Genomic DNA, 22,880 nt, shown 5'->3' with positions numbered 1-22,880 from the left:
GCAAAAAGATGAAACCACTTTGCAAGTGACTTCGTTCTGCTCCAGAGCAGCCAAATCCCAGCAACGGCAGCACGGATGCCTTCCCCGTCCAGCAGCCCGGAGCCTGAGCACCCGCCCTCACCTCCCCGCACGGCAGCGGGTCCATGCAGCAGGAGGTCGGTCTGAGTTCAGCCTCGCAACCCTGAGCAGCGCCCGCGTGCCCCGCACGCTATCCCAGTGCTGGTAGTGGATCACCTGGCTGCTCCAGGGCAGGGGGCTGGCCTGGGGGCGTTTCATTTCGGCCCTGGAGCAGCTCCCAGCATCCCCAGACACGTCCCCCCCCAGTATGGCTTGTTGGACAGACGTGCCTTAACGTGTAGACCACAAACATGCAGGAACACGGGGTGAACACACCTCCAGCCAACGCAGGTCTTTCAGGTCACGTGCGCTGATGTGCGCTGCTACGCTTGTGCTTCTGCGTGTGGAAAAGTCCTTGAGAGAAGATGCAAAGAGAAAGTAGAAACGGAAAGGAGGGAATGTGAAGGAAAGGATGTACAGAGCAGGTTGACAGCAAGACGATGCTGTTACACAGGCAAGGATCATGTATAGCTTGCTGGTCATCTTCAATGGCGCTTTTATTCTATCAATAATAACTTTTTGAATGCATCTTGATTGTCTCAGAACTATGGTTTTCAGCAAGCGTTGTGCTTTCCTGGGTCCCTGCTGGCCTGGTTGCAGTGGCTGGACTGAGCTGCAGCAGGTGCCTGGGTGTCGGGCTGCACCGGCACCTGCGGGGGGGGGGGGGGCTGCACTGCCCAGTGTTTCGGGACGGGACACCCCAGCTCTTACCAGTCAGCAGTGTTTTGGGTTGTTTTTTTTTAAGGATAAAGGATACCAAATCTTTTCACTAGTTCAACTCAATTGTCAAAAAGACCCACCCCATGACATGAGAGGTCATTATTAAGATGATGAGGATAAATACTAATGGGCACACAGACTGGATGCGAGCGTGGTTCTTCCTGTTACGTGTGGTTGACACAAGTAACATTTCGCCCTCCGCAGAGGCTGTCATTTCGATTTGCGCCTTGTTCCTCTGGGACGGCTGTCACCGAACAGGCTGCGCTGTTACTTGTTTGTACCCTGCATCGCCAGGGCAGGGGCTGGTGGCCCTGAGGCTGGCCTGAAACAGGCAGGGGTGGTGGGGGTGGTCCCAGGCAAGGTGGGTCAGGGACATTGAGGCCTGTTGCTTCACTTGGGGCCCTGACAATTGATCGTTATAACAGGAATTTTTAGCCAACGTCTCATGCTCCAGTACCAAATAGCCCAGGGGCCCAAACGTGAACCGTCACCTCCCTGCTGGCTGTAGCTGTCCCGTGGTGGTACCTTGTTATGGGGAAAAAATGGCTTATGAAGAATGAAAACCTTTGTAGTACAAAATCAATTGATCTGAATGACTAAATCAATAAACGTGACTCTACTGACTGCTCATTTTCATATATCAACGAAACTTGAGTTTTTAGACAGAGCTGCCACTAAACCTCTGTCCTGCCACTCGAAGCTCTGTAGCACCAACAACTCCGGCACAGGATTAGAAACCCACTTTTCACAACCAACTTCTGAGGGCAGAGAAGGAATAGTAACTGGCGAACACCTTCGGGAGCTTGTGGCACCCTATAAACCAAGATTACTGTGACAGGCTCTTTTTCCCATTCTGGCTAGGTAGTTAGTCCTCACACCATGGGAATGAAAACATGGGAATGAAGGAGTGAAACTTGGAGAATGTATTCTTCTAGTTAATCAAGGAAGATACCAGAGGTATAAGAGCTGTGTATTTATTATTATTTCCTAAGTCATGAACTCTGGACTTGTCTTTATTGGATACATCCTGTTCTTCTGACTCTTTCTCTGGTGTGTCTTCCTTTGTCTTCCTCTAAGATCAGAAGTAACAGAGCATACTCAGGAAATGGGCGAAGTCCATGGAGTCAAAAAGGCACCTCCTGGAAATTTGGACCTTCTACCTAGTGAAGCATAAGAGCTGTCAGTTACTGTTGCGTTTAGCAACTCAGGATGGCACAAAAGCATAATGGCCAAATCCTTCATTGCATAAGGAAATTGTGTATTTTGAAGGTCTGGAGGATGAACCGCTATGTCATACTGAGCATACACTTTCCAGAGACAACCTTCTTCTTTTTTTTCCATGGTGATGAGTCAATTTGGTATCTCCTGCTTGTTCACCTATTGCACGGCAGTGGAGTTATCTGTCATGGAATCATAAGGAAACCTTGACTGATGTTAGGGTTCAGGAAGACCACGGAGCTATACAGAGCTATGCAGAGCATCCTGAGATCTACGATATCAATACAGGTTAGGCTTCCCACTGTAACCACTGACTTTGCAGCTAATCTGCAGAACTTTAAAGACACCTTATTAGACTTTGCACAGTAAGATTCTCGAAATGAGCTACACTTCCTCCTCCACATCACTTCGTTCTAGGAAATCATGTAGCTAAGTGTTCAGTAATTGTCAATTGTAAATGGATATTAGGAGCTATTAGGGGAAAAAAAAAAAGAATACATCACAAATTCTTTGATATTGTATGGACATCTCACCTCTAAAAATGCAGTAAAACTAAAAGAGAGACAAGTAAGGAACAGGACAATGACCAAAGGTATGGGTGGGAGGCCACACAAGAAGTGATTAAATATACCCTGCATGTAAGTATACTTAGGGAAGAGTTTACTGAGAGAAGATAGGATGGAGACCCATAAGAACACAAGCCTTATAGCGAAGCAAAGTAGGAAATGAATGTGCACTGTCTCTTCTACTACAAAAACTAGGAGATATATGTATTCTGGAAATGTAGAAATGTATTTCTGCCATGTTCTTCACCTTTTCTACATCAACCACTGCTGGAGATGGGCTACTTGTTTGGACAGACTCTTTGCTTGACCCTGGACATCCATCCTTATGCTTTCTTCTACTTCACTGGGATGGCATATGCTGTCTTCAGGCTTTGAATTATACAGGGATTTTTTTTTTTTTTTTTGCTTAATTTCAGCCATCTGAAGGAAAAGAGGTACTGCCAATGAGTTGTTGGGGAGAAGACTCTTGTATAAACCAGCAAGAGAGCTATGAATATAATAAATGTATTAATGCACTCTTCTATCTTAACTAAGTTGGCACGTTAGCCAGGAAATGTCTACTGCCTCTGCATAGTCTCCATTTTGACACTAGGTGTTGTTAATGAGCTGGATTTATGGAGAAATGAATCACGTGGTAGAAGAGATGCAGATTCACGTGAAGAGGCTATGGATGAAATAATATGTCACCATTCAAAACTTGTATTTACTAACAAAATAATTTTTGGGTTTTTTTTTGCCTAAAGCCAAGTTTGATATCAAAAATAACAGAATAAAAGTTCCTCTTGGATCTGAAAAGAACACCTATTTTGCTCTAACAGTCTTGATTTCTTCTCAAGATCCAGGGTTAATCAGCAACAGAGATTTACTGGAGGAAGAGTTCATTTCAGTTTCTACTATTGAAGGGAGTACACAGTTTGAGGGGTGACGTTCGGCCATTGCTGCAGTTTAGCACTGAGTAATCAGAAACTATTTGAAATCCGTTAATTCTATCCACTACACAGCAGTTGTTCCCTGCCAGCATAACAATAAAACAAGTGTAAGTTAACCTCAGTGCTCCTACTCAGGGATCAAGGGCCACAGAAGGGAAGCATGGAAGTGCTGGTACCGCTGCTGCCAGCAATCCGTACTGCCTCTGCACCTGCTTGGGGAAAACCAGAAGAATCCATTTCTGCAGCAAGGTGTTAACCAGAAGCACCCCTCGGAACTGAGTCTCTGCCAAAAACTGGTCTGAAAAGCCTGGAATTATCCACTTAGAATCCCCTTAGCCACAATGGTCCCGGCACACACAGAACAAGCAAAGACAGAGAAGTGTGCAGGGTCAAAGCGTTAGACTCTCATACCCAAATCTCTAGTGCAACTTGAACCCACATTGACAGCGCCACCAATTTTGGTCTGCTGCTTTGCTGGTTCACACTCATTAGAAAAAGCAGAAATCATGCCTGACCTTTCATCAACACAGTCCAATTTTGTGTTTCTTGATATGCAGATGTGCTATATACCAAGCATTGTGTTTTTCAAAGCCAAATCAAAACCAAAATCCTTTTTTATGAAAATGAATGGCAGGGGCGGGTGGGTACGCATGCATGCGCAGTGTGTCGGTCCCAGATGCCTTGGAACAGACCCTGCAGGAAGCAGCAAGCTGAGCAGGGCACTGCCTAAGTTCAGCACAGTCAGTAGGAAGTTGGGTGGTTCCAGCAAACAGGAGGAACCAAGACCTACAGTGCCTCCATGCTCGCTTCTCTCAGAAGCACAGTAAGTAAGGATGACTTAGACGTGTTTCTTTCAAATCAGGATCTACAGTCCGCATCGCTGTCCTGGGATAATCACCTACATACCCTGTCTTTCAAGAAGCTGAGCACATCTCATTTAGTTTTCATTCTGCACAGCTACTGGCCACCATGCCTACTTTTGTGTAACTGCCCAGTGGTTACAGCTCCGGAGGAATGAACCTCGTTTCAGTTCCTCTCTTTTCTTAAGAGGGCTTTTCGCCTTGCAGGAGAGCACCTATCTAGGAGGGTGTTGTTCTACGTAGGGTACGGTTTCTACATCTTACAGCAGACACTCAGTAAACTAGAAGAACATGTCTGGCAATGGGCACTGGACACCCAGACTCTTTTCCCAAAGGAAAAACCTAATTGTTCCCCCAATCTTAGGCTGAAGATGTTGCTCAACTTTTCAGTTTTTATAGCCTATTAATCATGCGTTCTTTTCTACATGATAGCAGACTTTCAAAAAGAGGCATGAAGAGCAGTTAGTGCCTAGAATACATCCTAGCATTAGGTAGCTGCAGAGTGTTTTGCTCATGTTTAGTCATCAAGCCTGACTCCTATGTCCAGACTGACTGATCTAATCTGCCCACTGAACTATTACGTAAAAGGAAACAGGAGGTACTTCCCCATCTGCTTTTTAAAAGAAGGTAGGAGATGACTTCACTCAGGCATGGCCCAAGCCAAATGGTACGTGCTGGGCATGTCCTGGGAATTTTTACCCAGCTGAGCCTGAAGAAACTTTTGAACATTTTGTTTTCTGATTCAGATCTGGAACAAATGTGAGCAGGGCTGCTCTTAGCAAGGCTGGGGGGAATTCTTAACTTAAAAGCGTGGCATCTCTTGACTGACTTGACAACTGAACTGCAGATTTCAAAATGCAATTTGGGATTTAAGTGTTTATATTCCACTTAGATCTCATTTCTGACACCCAAGTGCATTACAATTTTGAAGTGACAGAACTCAGCTAACACAAAGCTAACAATTGTGAAGGACGTAAAACAACCTCTATCCAACATTTTTGTTTCATCAAAGTCTGCATTATACAAGTGCAGTATTTTTTTCATTTGTTTAGCTAATCATTTTATGTAAAGTAACCTTTTATGTCTAGAATAGAAGTTTCCCAAATTTTGTTTTTAAAAACTTACATTTTGTTGTTTTTTTATATATTTACTTTTATTAGAAACAACAGAAATTACTTTTTTTTCAAGACCTTCTCAAACAGACTAAGTGACACTTTAACATTATGGTTCCAATACAAAATAGTGAAATTCTAATGTAGGAAAACTATACAAAATGTAACTAGAAGAAATTAATTTTTATTTTACTTCCATTTGGTACACTTTCAAAGTTGCAGGATCTACATCCAGTCATTCCTGTCAGTGACAGCATATCACTTGTCATCAGTCCCCTGCCTGCTCCATAGCATGATAAGAAACATTCTCACCTTCCGCTCAGTTCTGCCAGTGTATCATGCATTTTGTTTCCAGAGTTCTTTTTCATTCTGATGGCTAGAGTACTGCTGAACATAAGGTAAAAAAATGAACATGAGGCCATATAAGTGAATTTACAACAGAAAGATAAAGTGTTCCCCAAAGGGCTACCAGAAAATCATGCTGCATGTCAGAGGAGGAAGGAGGGGGAGTGGTGGGATCCTGCTCATGAGCAGTAATGAATACAAAAGATATAAACGTCCTCAAACCAAAGCAGACTAAAACTAAAAGAAAACAGGTCCCAAATTTCTTTATCACATTTCTGGTGGGCAGGAAGTAAATGCCCTGTTGGCGTTCTGGTCTTATGAAATTCAGTTTTACACCATGTTGTCTGCATTGGCCTAAGTTCTGTACAGGACTTTTGCTCAGTTTTCTACAATAAGCTCACTTGATAGTGATGCTCCCTGAAATCTTCTGCTTCAGTACATTCCTGAAAGTGTTTATTAGAGAGTGTTCTAGCCAGTGTTTTATCTGTCTTACATGCACCACCACACTTCAGCAGCACTACGCTACCAAAGGCTGCAAGAAATACAAATTCCCTGTCTAAAACTGCTGCCTTCTCAGAGTCCATTTTATCTTCCAGTGAAAAATGAAAAATTTAAAGGGAGATTGCAAGCAATAACTTATCAATCATCTGTCTTCTCTGTGCCAGGACAAACAGTATTTACTTTCATCCAGAGTATGTTATTATCCATAATTATTAACTCTGCCAAGTTCCAAGAAATATAAATGGGATGTTTTCTACAGAGGCTGGCAGTATACTGTTATCGTAGTTCTTTTAACTTTCAGTTCTTGGGTTATTTCACACAAGAAATTGTGCTGTTGTTTTTAGGGGACATGTTATTTCACCAGATGTTATATTTTCTCGTTTAATGGAGATATAATTCCTATAAATGTGCATGGGAGTTGAAGGAACATAAGAAAAAAAGATTATACTGTATTTTGGAAATAATTTAAACCTATTTAATAAGCATTATAATGTTAACATGTACCAAATATTCTTGATCTACCAAATTTCAATCTGTAGTTTTACAGTTTAGTCTTAAAACAGTAACAAAAAAATTAACAAAGTTTCTAAGCATTGAAGTTGGATACCTAAAATATGTTTAAGACAACATACCAGATATATGTTTCTTTTTGATAGCTGGACCTGAAACCCCTTATGTCTTATAAATATTAGCACTGCAAACATCTTTAAAATAGTTATTTTGGCGAAATTTGTCAAGATGATTAAATGCGTTTGTACCAATCTGCCTCTGCACTTCCCTGTTTCATCAAGAAGCCTGGCTCAAACATTAGATCTACAATATACTCCTGAGGAGGGAGCAGAAGCCCAGCTATTCCTTGAGGAGACTCATCAACCAGTTTAACTTCATTCCAAGCTCTGTTATACTCGCCACGAACTAAGCTGCAGCCAATGCCAATTCTGTCTGCTATCACCTGAAAAGGAAAGGAAAAGGAGTTAATCATCACAGTTAATACAAGTAGCTTGTGCAATGCACAGCAAGGCCAAGAGACACTTGAAAACAAATACGTGAAAGGCCAAGAGCTTTCTTGAAACAGACTTTGTAAATCTCTAAAGTGTTCCAAACTCCCAATCTTTATTGTTGGTTCTGCTTAGAAAGTGTAGGGTTTAAAATGTTATTCTACCATATTCTACGCACATCATGAAAAAATACTCATTTTACCTCTTTTCAGACACTGATAGATTTGTTTATCAGCCAGTCCTTCAGATCTCAAATGAAGTGCAACACCCACAGTACCCAGCAATGTTTTTTTCTAGTTGGAAGACTTATTTCTGAATAACATTTTGAAGAACTGTCTATGCAAGCAATGAGGTGTAGGTACGTTGCACACATATAGCTAGTATGAAATATTAACTGTAAAAATGTAATATTTTTATCAGTGTAAGTTTAGGACTGCTGCTTCACTCCAAAGCACACTCCTTGCTTTTCAGCCCCGCGAATGTGGGAAGCAATGAAATGCGAGGCAAGCATCTGCTAGATGAAACACCTGCCTCTCCTCTCTGCTGCACTATCACTGACAGACCTGTAATGGTTTCCAGCTACAAAACTGCTTTCTCAGAATGCATCTGCTGTGAAGGAATGAAATCAGGAAAGATTTCTAACTTGTTACAAACGGACAAGGATACCCATTGCTTAGGCTGCTGTGGCTTTAAAAGAGATGAGCCATCCCTACAAAGGTTTCCTAGGACAGGGGAGGGTAAGAAAACATCAGTGCTGCTTCAGCACAATTAATTCATGCCCTTAGACCTCCACAAAATGCGACAGGAACTTTCTTTCCCCATGGACACCATAAATTTAGGATTGTGTTCTTTCTCCTTTGTACTGTTTCCTAGGTCCTTCTCGCTCAATGTGCTCGGCCCTCGCTTCTCTTTTCCTTTCCATCCAAGAAGGAGAAAAGTTCAGCTCCTCAACAGGCAAGGAAAAAGGACAGGACAGATAAGCAGGCTGCACCAGTACATCTTCACATAAAGACAGAAGAAATTAATTTTCCCAGTCTAAGAAACTAGAACATAAAAGCTGTTATATCCTGTCACAGAATACTGGATAGATACCAAGTAAAAATTGTCCCAACAAGTTTACATTTGCAGCATGGAAAAAAAAAAGGAAACTGCATAATTCAATATTTTGCAGTTTACGGAAAATATAAAATGTTTTGACTCCCAATCAAATATTTTGGCTTTTTGCCATTTATCAAGTATTCTGCTGATATCACCTAAGACAATTTAATGACAACAAAAATGTTTACAGGAAGATGCGATGTTGGCTTTCATTCACTGGGAAATCAACTTTGCCAGTGAAAAATTACTTAAGTGTATAAAAAGATTTTACATGAATATAAATATCATACTGATGCAAGTATAATTTAGTTTATAATATCCAATTAACATCAATGATGTTATGTTGTAAAATAAACGTTAATGTACCTTGAAAAGTAATGCCCTGTGGTAGAACGTCCCTTTTTTTACTTTCCCGATAGGCACAACGTTGCATTTCAGTTCAAATTCTATTTCACTTATGTGAAGTTCCCAGCTGAAGTCATGTAGTTTGTCTCTTTCAATTGGGCCACCCATCTTGTCTGCAACAAACCTGTTCCAATTTATACCGGGATCAATTACATCTATAATTCCTTTTGTATTTATCACAAAAATATAGCAAAATGAAATGTATACAAGTAATAAGTGAATTACACATAAGACTTTAATACTCTCACTATGTTTGCTTTAGTTATTTTATTTAGTAACTTGTAGTTTAAATATGCTCACTGTTAAATACAGGTAACCATAACACAGGTCATTCACATTTGTCACAGACCTAAACCAAGGTGCAACAGCTGGCAGCAGAGATTCGGGAGAGGTCTGGTATAGGCACAAAGTCCTCAGGAAAAAACCCCAGTAGCAGTTACTTACTGAGGAAGTAGTTCAGAAGCTAGTGTTCACCTTTACAGCTAAGAGATGACGTGAGCTAAGTATTACAATCCCTAGCCCTTTCATTTGTTTCAAATAGTAATAAAGGTGTGAGAATACATATGACAGAAATAAAGCCACAGGCAACGATCCCAACACAGGAAAGCAATAATACCCAGAAAGGGTACTTCAACTTCTACGTGTGCTTGCTGATATTGAAGCCAGCATTTGGGGGGTGAGGGGCATGTGTTTATCCGTTAACAAGAATGGCTCAGCCAAAGAAACAGAAGATCAGAACTCACAATCTGTGCAAACACTGCCAAAAGCATGTCTTTTGGGTGACTGTGCACACACAGGATCAAGCTCTGATTTGTAAGTCCCTACCTCCTCGTTCACACACCTTCACCTCCCCTGTGCGCGGCCCCCACATGTGAAGACCCTTCTTCCCCAAAAGCGTCCTCAGTCACAGGCGCAAGTGTTATCGAGGGCCCTCGCTCTGGACAAGGTGTTGCAGAGCTGACGTGGGAATCACAAGCCACTGCTTCAGACAGGGAGCAAAACTCTGCATCACCTCCTCTGCAGTAAGTGTGAACAGGTTCTGTGCTCACAGTGAGTGCAAGGCAACCGCTGAGGCCGCATTTCTCCAAACCTGGGGCCTGAGGAGGGACTGCTTGCAGGAGCATGGGCGCAGGGGTTAGCACTGCGCAGGCTAGATGTGGTATCTTGAAGTTGGGAATTAGTGGGTGAACCTGAAGAACTGGGGGGCTCCAGGCAGTCACTAATGCTGCTTGTACCTACAGCCAGCCCTCCATAAAGAGAGCAAAGCTTCTTGAGCTTACACGCGTGCCACTCTCGCGTGCGCACAAAGGCGTGCTGCGTTTGTTTAAGAGGAGACGGCCAGCAGTACTGCGTGCTCCCTCACCCACGCCGGCTCCCTCCCCGGTGAGCACAGCGGGAATTCTGCTCAAGCTGCCGGGCTGCCCAGGGCTGCTGCAGCTGCCTCCTCCTCCTCTTCCTATTCAACACACGCTATTCAGGCAGCCGCTTAAAATGGAACGTACACATAAAAATCCCCACAGAAAACATTCTCCTCAAATTTCCCGTGATTGTTTCACTGGGTTGTGTGTCTGCAAGTATTTCATTGGTGTGTTTGAAGAACGGATTTGAAAGAGCATTTTATGGATTCCACCTTGAGGAAGGCAGCGTGATTTATACACAGCTGGATAGTTTAAGGATGAATATCTGTCCTGTCAAATTTTGCAAGCAACAGAAAAGTCATTCCTCATATGACATTAGACCACTTCATTAAAAATGAGAGTTAGTAGAAGAAACAAATTTTGTGAGACTCAGCGGGATCTGACGCCAAACTCTCCGGATTCAGGAGGTAGCCAGGAAACTGCTCAGATGATAGAAAAGGTTAAACTAAGGAGAAGATGAAAGCAGACACACTGCTTGGAGATGACAGTGATTGGTGCCCAGGCTGAGTAGTCAGTGTAACTAATGAATCACACATTGAAAACAACAGTCTGTACATGCACCATTGCAATATTCTGGCACTTATTAAATCATCAGGATGTTAATTACAGTAGCATCTAAAAATCACACTAGAAAAACGTCTCGTGCTTTTGGATCTACAGGAAAACAAAATACAAGAGAGTTTATGTCCTAAGGGGTTTCCAAACCAACTAGGCAAGAGAGATTGTACGAGAAACAGCAGACGTGATGCATATAAATTGCAACAGTCTCAGTATTAGGCTAGGGTTTTACCCTGTGCTTTTAGGCTCTGCAGCACCTGGGTCTCTCCTGTTCCATGATGATATAGATGCCATATGCAGCTGATGTGTTCATTGGAAAGGACCAGTACAGATATACAAATGTGAAAAAAAATGAAATTGTCCATATGAATATTTTCAAAACGAGAAATTTGTACTCTTTTGTTGCAAGTGATATTTTATTTTAAAAAAATAAACTAATTACAACAAAATTAGAAACAAGAAGCTTAAAAATCTAAAATTATGTCAAAATTCTGGACCAAAGCTGATTTGGATTCAAATTAAGGGTGGGAAAAATAAAAAATTTGGAAAAGTGGTCCTTAGATGAGAAAACTGTTATTTTACCAATTCCACTTATTTGCATTATTTATGGAAATACAATTTGGTACTCACTGTGCAAGAGCCACAACCTGTTCCCGAGTAGTAGTCAGTGGTAGAATTGTTTTGGTAGCATCATTAATGTAATCCAGTAAAATGAAGTCAGGTGGTGGTAGCCAATGTGTCTTTTCTAGGTTTATTTCATTCTGGACTTTAGACATAATCTCAGTAACTTCTTTCATTTTTTCCTCTTCTTTTTTCGCCTTCCCTTTTCTTACACAGAAAACAATATACACTTATTTAGAATACTGTAATGTCTAAAGTCCAAATTCTAATACAGTAGTTCTCCAACAGGACATATTAGACAAACTGATTTTAGGAGAAATCTTTTCTCTTGATAATGAATAGTCCAAAATCTACAAAGCAGTAGAGAATTTTTGTGGAACATGCCCTCAGAAGATGGTTAGGAACCAAATGACACTAGCTCCATATTAATATTCCTGTAAATTCTCATTTTGTCTGTGGCTCTGATATGCTTTTCCCACACATGAAGACACTTACCTACGTACAGCTACATAATAATAACAAGTTTTTAGAGAGTATATAGGAAACACTTTTAGACTGTTACAGGTTGGTTGCATTTGGTCACGCATGAAATATCAAGAACTCCCATGAGTTTTCACTCAATAGAGATCTGGACTTCAAATAAAGGAACAAATGGTATCAAGAGCATGGCTGAAATCCTGACAGGACATGCCAGGCGGTAGTCTCTGTAGTTGCAAATCCACATACTTCAAGCATTATACAAACTAGAGCAGGGTTTGTCAGATGAAGATTTTACAAGAGATCTGGTTTTGCTGACTTTTTTCATTGTACATGCTACATTTTTCACTAATGTTCAGAATCTGAAAAGTGACTGTGATCCTGAACAGGCATCATCATAAGCATCTAGCAGAGGTACAAATGAAATGTTTGTTCTGTTTAGCTAGAATACTGCGCATTTCGCAAGTTATGCAGCAACTATAAAATCAGTATCTTACCAGAAGTATCGTTAAGAACTATACAATCAGAGAGTTTAGGCTTTTTCATTTGTGGGAGCACATGGAACTTGTGTTTTGTAAGCATTATGTCTTTTTTCAGCATAGGACCTGAACAATTTTAATGTGAAATATGACAAAATGTCTTTCCTTTGTTTAACAGTTCTGGCTTATTTGTTAAAATCCATAATACTTCTGCTATTCTTGGAAGGAAAAAAAAAAGAAATAAAGGACCACTAGAGTACATGGCTCCAGGGCACGCTATCATTATTGTATGCTTTTCAAATTATTCTTAAATTTTTACAATGAACAGCACTCTTAAGATGGAAGGCATTGGACAAAGCAGAAGGGCATATATTATTATCAGTTCTAATTCAAGCAATTTGTCTTCAGACTACTTTGCAAACTTTTACCTATTGAGATTTATCATATTCACAAAAAGCCCTTTTCATAGATTTCATAAAGCACATTTTTTTTAGAAGGATAACCAATTAAGATTTAATCTTCAAATTATAGAAAATTCACCACCCTCTTAAATAAACTGTTCTGGTTATTAATTACACTTATACTTGGAAAAAGCAGACAAACAATTTTCTTTATCTAATGTGATTCTATTTTACTATAGCCAGAGGACCTTACAAAGCTAGATTAAACAGCTACCTACTTTTCCATTTATACACTTATGATTATGGTTAAGAATACCCTATTTAAAAAAACCCTGAATTAGTCCCACCTTCCTGGTATCTGACTTAGCAGGTTTTCAAAACAATAATTTCTACAAATGGTATAATTCTTGTTCCTTGACCATTTTCTCCCTTGGTCCCCTGCTCTTCCCTTCTATTCTCCCAGTACTTTCTTTTCCCTATACAAAGTGCACAGCTAAATTATAGCACTACAGAAGGAGAATTTGTTCCCTATTCCCATCTACTCAAATGACTCTTGAATTACTCTTATTCTCCATCTTTCCAGTTTTCAGGAAGAAAAGACCTGAGAGGGATGGGTTTGAACAATGGTTTGTTTGCTGCTTCTTATTTCTCTGAGGTATGACGATGTTCGGTCCCTTGGTGGAATGACTAATATAAGATTGTCTCCCACACCCGTCTCTACGCTACTCCTCAACTCTTCAGTTCACTGTATCTGGCTAATATTTATCTCATAAGGAACTGTGGAGTTGCTGTCTTACAGCTCGGTGCTATAAAACAATCAGTAACCACTGCAGTAAACTTCTGCTATCTTTTTTCCTGTCCTCTTTTGTACCTCCCTTTTATTTACCAGTGGGAATTATGACATTAGAAAAAAATCACTCCCCTCTCCCAAAGCTGTATTACTACTTGTGAGACATACTTGCTGCAAATGCAGAGGACCATTGCAAAGGAGAACTCATGGCAGTTAATAGTCTCCAAGCTGTTTCTGATTCCTGTTGCAACTTCAGTGGGTCACCAGAGAGTCAGTGTGAGGAGGAAGGCAGCCAATACACTATCCTACCACCAAATGACAGCCATGACATCTATTTTCTTTTCTTTTTTGCATAGCTTAATGCCTTGGTTGTCTTTAGGAAAAGAGTAAGTGAACATTGGAAAGTATTTCCTTAAATGCTGTACTGGAACACAGCATGGAATAAATGCACGTTTATCAGTCTACAATAAATATTATCTTTTAGTCCAGTCAATGTGTAGATCAGATATACAACTGTTTGATCAAAAATGTTGCTATCTGTCCATGCATATGTATGGCAAACTATCAACCAGGCACTTCCTCTACATCTAATTCAAACATTTCCAGCAGACAATTACAACTGCCCTTTCTCTTAGCTTTCAACTATGGTTTATATAAAGTAGTATCACTTTTTCAAAACAATGGCTTTAAACTGTGTTCAATAGTACTTTGTAAAATAATGATGAACAGAAACATATGATCAAAGGAAAAAATATGTAGGAAAATGTCTAAGCATGTTTGAGACTTGGAGTCAGATACTGACCTTCAAGTAACTCCCATATATCTCACAAATTAATAATAATAATGATGTATGAATTATGGATTCAGAATGAATGACAATGGGGTTATAAATCATACAATTTGATCATGACATTCAAAAGCAATTATTTCATACTTGAAGAAAGAAGTCTTTGTATCCCTGCAAGTTTACTATGGGAAATTGAGACAGGTATTTGTTTTGTCCTAAAGAATTTTTTTGCTTTCCAAAGGTGTTATGGTTGCTAACAGAGCAGTCATTTACTGTGCAATTGACAAAATTACACTAAAAAGCAACTGTCCAAGGGTATCCTCATCTCATGCTGTAATAAACTAACGTTATCTTGTCAGAACAGATCTCTCAGCTCTGCACAGCTGCTTGAGACTATGCAACGTGGTCTGTGACTCTAGAGCATCTTCTGAGATGAAGGAATCCCCCACTGGTGCAGAGCAAACATAACTGGGGCTCACTATCGCCCCTTGCCTCCTGCTCCCTTTGAGTAAACTGGCATATGCACGGTGGGTATGACCAGATCCTGCTGGGCATCAGCAGGGCCTGGTAAATGAGCAGAAGCTAGAATAGGCCTGGTAAGACACTCAAGATGCAGTATCTACTCTTCTGCATCCTGAAACAGGAACCTTCCACAATGCAATTCATATAATCCATTTCAGGTATCTACTATAAAATGATTTAAACTGAATTCCAGAAGTGCTTGCAGTCCAAATAACTAGTCAAATGTAAATGTCTGCCTTGTAAGTCGATAAGTTTTGGATAGACTTATCTCACAATTTGGGTCCTGATTCAAGTCGGAACATCAGCCCTTCACAGTGGCTATTACCTGTCAAACAATTTGCATTCAGTTCTAAACAAACTGATACACATGTAATCCAATTAAGCCTTTTTCTCTAGCGCTGCTTTTGCTCGGTGAAGATCGCTGTCCAGATAACCCCTGCTTTTCCTCCACTGGAGACGATACTGTTGAACTATTGATATCACAAAGCAGGTTCCAATGTTCTCTTGATTTCATCTCTCAAGCACACACAGATACATACCCACATACACAGAAATATATAAGCAGTCTAAGAAATCAACCGTTATCTCTATCAATACTGCCTGTACAGACAGTTGCGTATCATAGTTCATGGATGAGCTCTGAGCTAAAAATTGCAAAGATAGTACCTCAGTTCCTACAACAGACACTCCATCTCTCCCTTTTTTTCAAACCCTGCAGCACTTAGTATTTTGTAATGCCCAACACCGACTAGAATTAACAGCCATGAGGCATGGCCAAGGCCCCCTATACCATAAAATAAGGAAAATAAGGGGACTGAGACCCACAAAAAACGGATAATAAGTGGTCAGCTCACTGATTTAGCTAACAGAAAAGCCGAGGAGTGTTGTAGGTTACATCACATTCCTATCAAGGACTAGACACCATCCCACTGATGACAAGGAGGCTCTGTTTGGACTGGTTTTGGAATCTGGAACTGGCATTAGGCATGTACACCTGCCCTCTCTGTGGTCCTGACTATGCTGCTTCTTTATATAGAGTTACCAGTTCACTTGGGAGGTCACGGTTCATTTTTTTGCCACAGGAACAAACTAAGGGTTAAGCATTTTATATTAAAAATCATCAAGACAAGGACTAGAACTTTGGTCTCGACTCTCTCAGATAGGTGCCCTAACAGCTGAAGTAGAAAGCTCTGTTCATTATGCCTCTTCGTTAGTGAACAGCTACAATGAACCAGAACGAGTGTGCTAAACCCCAAATATTGTGTGATCAGCTACCTGCAGGTGGGAGGGGCAGGCTCATATCCTCTTTCTATAAAAGAAGGAAATTAATTTCCCACAACAAGATTAGAGATTCTGACCTATTTGGTGTGATCAGACATGCCCACCAGATAGTTCCACAGAAAAGACTGCAGGACTGTACCTGGTGTATGGTATGGATCAGAGGGAGCCCTGCAAGAGTGAGGCATCTTTAGGTTTGTTGCTGTCAAAACTGGGACAGTTCTGAGCACACCCATCTCCGCTTTTTGTCATCTACGGAAGACATTTAATCTAGAAATAGGGATGCGTGTAGGCAGCGTAGGAATTTTTCGTGGATCTAGGTTCTAAATTGCGAAAGAACTTCTACCTGAATCTCCCTGTGTCTTGGTTGTAAAGCTGTAAAGCATTTCACTGCCTCCTAGGGATTTTGAAAGGAAAAACAGCCAAATAAATGGGAGATGTTCAAATACAGCATGAGGAAGGAGGACGAATAATTACTAAGATAGACAAAGGAAGATTACTGCAATTAGGAAGTGAAAGGAAGACTCTGAAAACATATTTAACATTGTATTTGAGCATTTGTACTCTGTTAGGAAACTTTCTATAACAGTTTTCAATCAGAATTCTGTTTCTAATGTTGGAGAGCAATAACAGAACATTGACAAGTAAATCTTAAGACCGTACCTTGCTTTTTCTCTACTGCTCTTTCTTGTAATAGAAGGTGACAAGATAGTCTGTTCATAAGATGAATCTTGTGCCTTTTCCTCTACTGCAAGGACACTGAAACTGAACAAGATATTTTTGCATATTATTTACAGAGATAGTATTTGCATGTTAAGCTATGAAAATGGAGTTCTGATTCTAAAGGACAGTAAATACATTCATAGGAAGTACATAAGTGGAAGAAATAACATAACCACTAATAAACCGGATACTGATTCAGGGATCAAAAATGAAGTATGGTGTACCAAATGATGGGCACAAGAATAACTGGGGAGTAAGACTGCTGCCAAGGTGCAAAGGCAAGAAGCTGTATCAAAGTCAAAGAAAGAAAACCTGATAGTTAAAGACAACTCTAGGGATCAACAAAGACCACAGAAGATTAATTTGTCATAGATATTCTCAGACATCTTTATGGTGTCATATACAAGCTTAAAAGGGAAGCTAATGATACTGTAAACCAAATATATGATGTGTTGACAGAGAAGAAGGTTTTGGACTTGCAAAATATTGGTAGAGCATTCTTTGATCTGTGAGACTGTTTACAGGAAATGACTCCCAGTTAAACAAGCACAATACCAACTTCCTGCATTCAAATCTAAGAAGATTTGTTAGGCTGGCTTCAACTTAAACAGAGAAGAAATGGACACAGGTTCTTTATCAAGCCTGAAAGCTTGATGCTTGGCTTTGTCCTGCCTCTTGGGATGCTGTGCTTAAAATGCCATGCATTTGTCTGTACATGAAGATCATCAAATCATAGTTTTCATTGTTGCATGTTGACATTTAGCTTAGATGACATAATTATTACGGCAGATGACAAGCTTTGTTATAACTAATAGAACACTAGGTGTCCCACCATCAGGAAGGGTGTTAAATGAAAGAGTTTTAAGGCTAAGTTAAAAAAAAAGCAACTCAACTGAATAAATATCTTCTGCCTAGAGGGGGAAAAAATACTTACTTTATAAAATACAAATCTCTTGTCTTCTAGGACATGAAGCACTATGCTTCTCTATTTTATATATGTGTGTGTATATATATATACAGACACACGCTATGCAGTTTGTACTGGAAACAGTAGAAACAACAGAAAAGATGAGCTATTGCAATAAATGTTGGTAGATACAAACACGACTCACTCTTCTTGTGGTTTAGCATTAATGAAGATTATGGCCCGATGGTCAGTAAGCTCCTGCATACTCAGTTCCTCCAAAGATAAAAATTTCACTCCAGGTTTTATCTACAAAAAAACCAGAATAAAAGATAAGGTGTTCTTTTCAGTTAAAGATGAAGAGAAAAAAAATATTTAAAAGATACCTAAAGAGTACTTTCTAATCTTTAACAGAAGACTTACAGTAAAAACTTATAAAGCCATTCAAAATATGTGAAATTAGTTTCTTCTTCATTTGCATTTTCTTCATCGATTTTCTTAGAAAAGATTGCTTATAAATAATTTAAGTTGTAATTATTGTTACTATGTCATTCCAAACAGTTCTAGAATATGGCAGTTCCTGCCTCTGCAGGCTTTACAATATAGGATAGAATTTTCAAAAGCAACCAAGTTTTAGGAGCAGCTATTTCACTGATTTGCAGCAAGACTGGTATTTCTAATTCATTTGGGCATTTTGAAAAGTCTTTCTCAGAGTTAAACTGAACACAGCACTAAGCAGCGATACATAGTGGAGTCATTCTTTATATATAAACAGTGCTTTGTGAGAGAAAGGGTCATGACCAAGGTGAAAACATGAACTCTCTCCTTCTTTACGTAAAACTAAACAAACAAAAAGTCCATAGGCCATTCAGTGTCAGGTTAGTATTAAGTATACTGCAGGGAAAGAGACCAGAAGAAATAAGGTCTGAGAAAGGATCTGGAAAGGAACCAGGAACTGCACAGCTTACATAGGACTTGGAAGAAGATTCTAACTGGGGGATAGCATGAAGACAATGAGATTTCATCCATGAAGAAAGATAATCAAAAGAAATTAGTATAAAAGCTGGGAAACTTCAGGACAAGAAAACAAAGTATTTTCCATAGCCAGATTCTGGCTTTTGCTATAGTACTCTTAATTTTTCTAAATCAAGAAGAAAATTTTACTCTAAGTAGAGCTAGTTATTTAAAGTAGCTTACCTGACCACAGTCATAAAATCCATCAGTAATGATGTTACTTGATGATAAATATCCCATCCGGCTGTACTTTCGCGAAAGATTGTTATCAAGTAGCTTTTCCAGAGCAGCTTCGCTAAAGTTATTTTTGCGCCCTGTTGATAGATTAATTTCTTCTAGGATGTCTAAAGCACTGTTAAACACAATACAAAGGCTAATTAATCATTAAATGCCAATTAATTGTTGTTATACAATTCAGAGTTAGTTTTCAGCATTGCCAAGGCCAAGCCAGATTCATTTCCAAGCACTAGCCTGGTGCCCCCTGGGCCAGCAAGGAGCTGGCTGTGCTGCACAGAGTTCTTTCTCTAGGGGAGGAAAATGCCTTACAGTGCTTAAAAGCAAAAAAGCATTTCCTTTAGGCAGTTAAACAGTTACATAAAGAAATGCTGACGGCATGCCACAACCTTTTACCAGAAGGATGTTAGGTACCACAGAGAACTTGAGAAAAAGGAGGATGTAAAAGCAGAATAAAAGGAATAACGTTCAGAGCTGACCACATGATACAGTTTGGGGATTCTCTCTCTCTCTCCAACTTGCCATGCAATTTGTAGATTCCATTACTCAATGTGTGAATCCTTTTGGTTTAGGGCTGTTACTGTGTTTGGGGAGGGATAGTTGGCAGAGATTTGCAAAACATACATAAGCATGGAAACACGAGCATCACCAGGTGCAGGATTTTTGCAGCATGGAGGTAGAAACAAATAACCATGTGGGGACACAGGAGGACAGGAATTCATTCCTTAAATTGGTTTTGGTGCTGATAACTTCCGACCTGAGAAGATTAGGAAAAGGTCACCAAGAAGAAAAAGGAAGCTGAATCAGGAGAACATAACATAGTGCAGTTTTGGAACTTTTTAGGAATGAAAACAGGAGGAAAAAAGAGGGAGATGCATTCATATGTGTGTGTATGTGTATATTCAAGTTTATATCTGTGTGTGTACAGACACACATGCAGGCATTCTTCATATTCAAAGGAATCAATTTTTTATATATATATAATGAACTCCACATTTAGACTGCCCATTTCTCTCTGTGAACTACACAGGGAGTCTCAGCTGTGGACATTTACAATGTAGACTTCTGAAGGTATGTCAGATGGATTCCAGAGAACAAGTTTTTCAGCCAAGGCAAATGACAACTTTCTCATTTAGAAGAGAGCAATGGGAGAAAATAATGGGACAGCAATACAGGCTGTTTGTCACACAGCACACTGCAACAAAGTCAGGTAACCAGCAAGTAACGCAGGGAAGAATTTTAAAGGGGAAAATGAGTAAGAAAAGCCTAACGAGTACAGCAGTATTGAAGACAAATGACATTACGGCCACAATGGCACATTATCCTCATATGGAGGAAAGACAAGCCAAAAAGGGGCAAACATGGCTGCACTAAAAATTCTGTGAAGACCCAAAAGCCAAAAAAGGACTTGTACAGAAATGGAAACACTGACACTTCCAACAGGGGAAAAAAAAGGAAGGGAAAAAACCAAAAGACCCTCGGGCAAAGTGAGATACAACTATTCAGGGACTGAAACAAATGTTTCATATGCTGCAAGTCAGAGAGGAAAATGTAGGCCTATTACTCAATGTGGGAAGAAAACTCCTAACAGATGGCAAAGAAAAGACTGGAGTGTCTGATGCCTTTTTTTGCTTCTATTTTTATAAAAAAGGTTGCAAGCAGATGCCTGGCAGTAATATTAACAAGGAGGTGGAAACAGTAGGCTTAACATGTCTAGAATAAGTTTGGAGAGACAGTCTTTCCTGCCTCTCTCCTCTGCGTGAGGAGACTTACCTGGTACTACTCTATGAGTTGGCAAAAGCAACCTCTGAACTATTTATAATTATATTTGAAAATTCAAGGAGGACAGGCCAGGTGCCAGGAGAGTAGAAAAGGGAAAAGATAGCATCTAGATTTTAAAAAGGAAGAACAAGGAAATAATAGAGATTGTTCAGCCAAATTTCAGTGTCCAAAGGACACCATAGCAAATTATTAAACAATCAGTTTGGAAGCAACAAGAGATAAGATGGTAAGAAATAGCCATTCTGTATTTGTCAAGAATAAATCATGTAAAGCCAATCTAATCCTTTCTGTGATATGGTAACTGACTTAATGTATAGGCAGAAGAAGTAGATGTGAGATATGAATTGACTTTGAGATATGTTTTGACTTTAGTAAGTTTTTTCACATATTCCTACTTGAATACTCATAAGCAAGTCAGGGAAGTATGATCTACATGAAAATAACATGAAGTAGTACCTGACTGGTTGAAAAACTATGCTTAATGTATTATTATCAATAATATGATGTCAAACTGGAAGGACACATTAATTAGACTCCAACTCCAATACTGTCACAAAGAAGGGATTAAATAAGAACAGTACTATATGCAAGATATAGAAAATAATTACTGAGCTTTATTTGATGGTGGTATGACCTCAGCTGAAGCACTTCATCCAGGCTGGGAGACGGCACTTCAAAATGACGTAAATAGAGAAATTTAGAGAGGTGTGACAAAATGATACAAGATTTCGAAACAAAAAGAAGTTTAACATTTTTACTTTGTCATGAAAAGGAAACTGAGAGGACCATGGAACATGAGAAAATTCAGTAAGTCAAACTCAAATTGCCGTAAGAAGGTGCTTATTCAGTCCCACCGACAGTAGGACAACATGTAGTTGAAATGATTTGCTGTAAGGGATATTAGAACCCAGAACCCCCTTCTAATCGTAAGGATACTTCAACACTGGCACAGGTTATCTCAGAAAGTAGTGAAACCCCCTCAGTATTGGTATTTACACTTAACAAGCAAAAATATGTCAGTGTACCTGATTCAGTCTTACAGTGGGCAGATGGATAACATCACCTTTGAGGGCCCCTCCAGACCTAAATTTCTGAGAGTCTCACTCTGCAGAATCCCCTCACAGATGGATTTTAAGTATCATCTGTGCAGTAATCAGAGAAATGTCCAGCAGAGGGAGCAGGGCAATTACATATATTTTAATTTAACAATAACTAAAAGGTTCACCCCATATAAGGAACCCTGTGCCGTAATTTTTGTAACCTAAACCAGCTTTTGTAATTCAGATATTAATATATGGGACTTGGAAGTTTCTAAGAAGGAATACAATAGAGTCTCTTTCACATGACACTTCAGCACACCTGCAGTTAACCAGAGTTTGTAAACCAAATCTAGCCTGTGTGTAACAAGTACAATTTACTGTATATTGAACTTAGCCTGAAACCTTAATTTCAGTAGTCCCTAATTTTGACTGATATAATCACATCTTCAATATAAAGCCTAATTCACTCACAGAAACAATAAATGTTTTTATAATTCCAGATAGTTCTCTTTTCAGGCTTGCATTTTTTTCTTAAGATTTCTGTTACTTAAAATCAATAACATTTCATCTGCAACATCTGTGGTGCAAAAGTAGTTTCTGCTTACCAGAAAGTATAGCTTAACTTTGTTATTCTGCTCTAAATATGTAGAGATCAACTTAATAAGAGTTCTCTCATCAAAATCTTCCCTCTGTCCCTTGATATTATTTCTACTCACCCTAGCCTGCATAGTTCAACAGCAGTTAGTTCATCACTTGCACAGACCGTAACAGCCCAACAGACATTTCTTCTGACTTCTTCATTCTTAGAATGCAGCAATTCAACGAGTGGTCGCAGTCCACCTGCATTTCTTAACTAAAAAAATAAATGAAGACATTGCCACTTACATATTTCATCTGTCCCAGCAAGAACAGTCTGTAAAATTCACCTTCCAAAACACTCAAGCATTGTGGAAAAGCTACGCTGGGCTGGTAGAAAGGCCATT

The 22,880-nt window shown here is 39.7% G+C and overlaps 1 protein-coding gene across 3 annotated transcripts in view; it reads right to left on the bottom strand.

The window, feature by feature from the left end:
• Positions 1-5,536: 5,536 nt before the first annotated feature.
• The window catches only part of ARMC3 (armadillo repeat containing 3), a 63,200-nt gene continuing 45,856 nt past the window's right edge, over positions 5,537-22,880 (bottom strand). For 2 of the 3 annotated variants that reach the window (XM_075746356.1, XM_075746355.1), the window contains 7 exons: positions 22,614-22,750; positions 19,025-19,193; positions 18,036-18,136; positions 16,864-16,959; positions 11,476-11,673; positions 8,831-8,993; positions 5,537-7,320 (listed from right to left, as the gene is read on the bottom strand). In XM_075746356.1, the coding sequence (XP_075602471.1) occupies positions 7,111-7,320; positions 8,831-8,993; positions 11,476-11,673; positions 16,864-16,959; positions 18,036-18,136; positions 19,025-19,193; positions 22,614-22,750 (1,074 nt within the window). In that variant the 3' untranslated portion in view covers positions 5,537-7,110. The remainder of the gene's footprint in view (positions 7,321-8,830; positions 8,994-11,475; positions 11,674-16,863; positions 16,960-18,035; positions 18,137-19,024; positions 19,194-22,613; positions 22,751-22,880) is intronic. The other variant, XM_075746357.1, reaches the window with a different exon arrangement.

Source organism: Balearica regulorum, chromosome 2, assembly GCF_011004875.1.
Source record: "Balearica regulorum gibbericeps isolate bBalReg1 chromosome 2, bBalReg1.pri, whole genome shotgun sequence".
NCBI classification, from domain to species: domain Eukaryota; kingdom Metazoa; phylum Chordata; class Aves; order Gruiformes; family Gruidae; genus Balearica; species Balearica regulorum.
The sequence above is the reverse complement of the archived record's forward strand: the minus strand, read 5'-3'. Positions and strand labels throughout refer to the sequence as shown.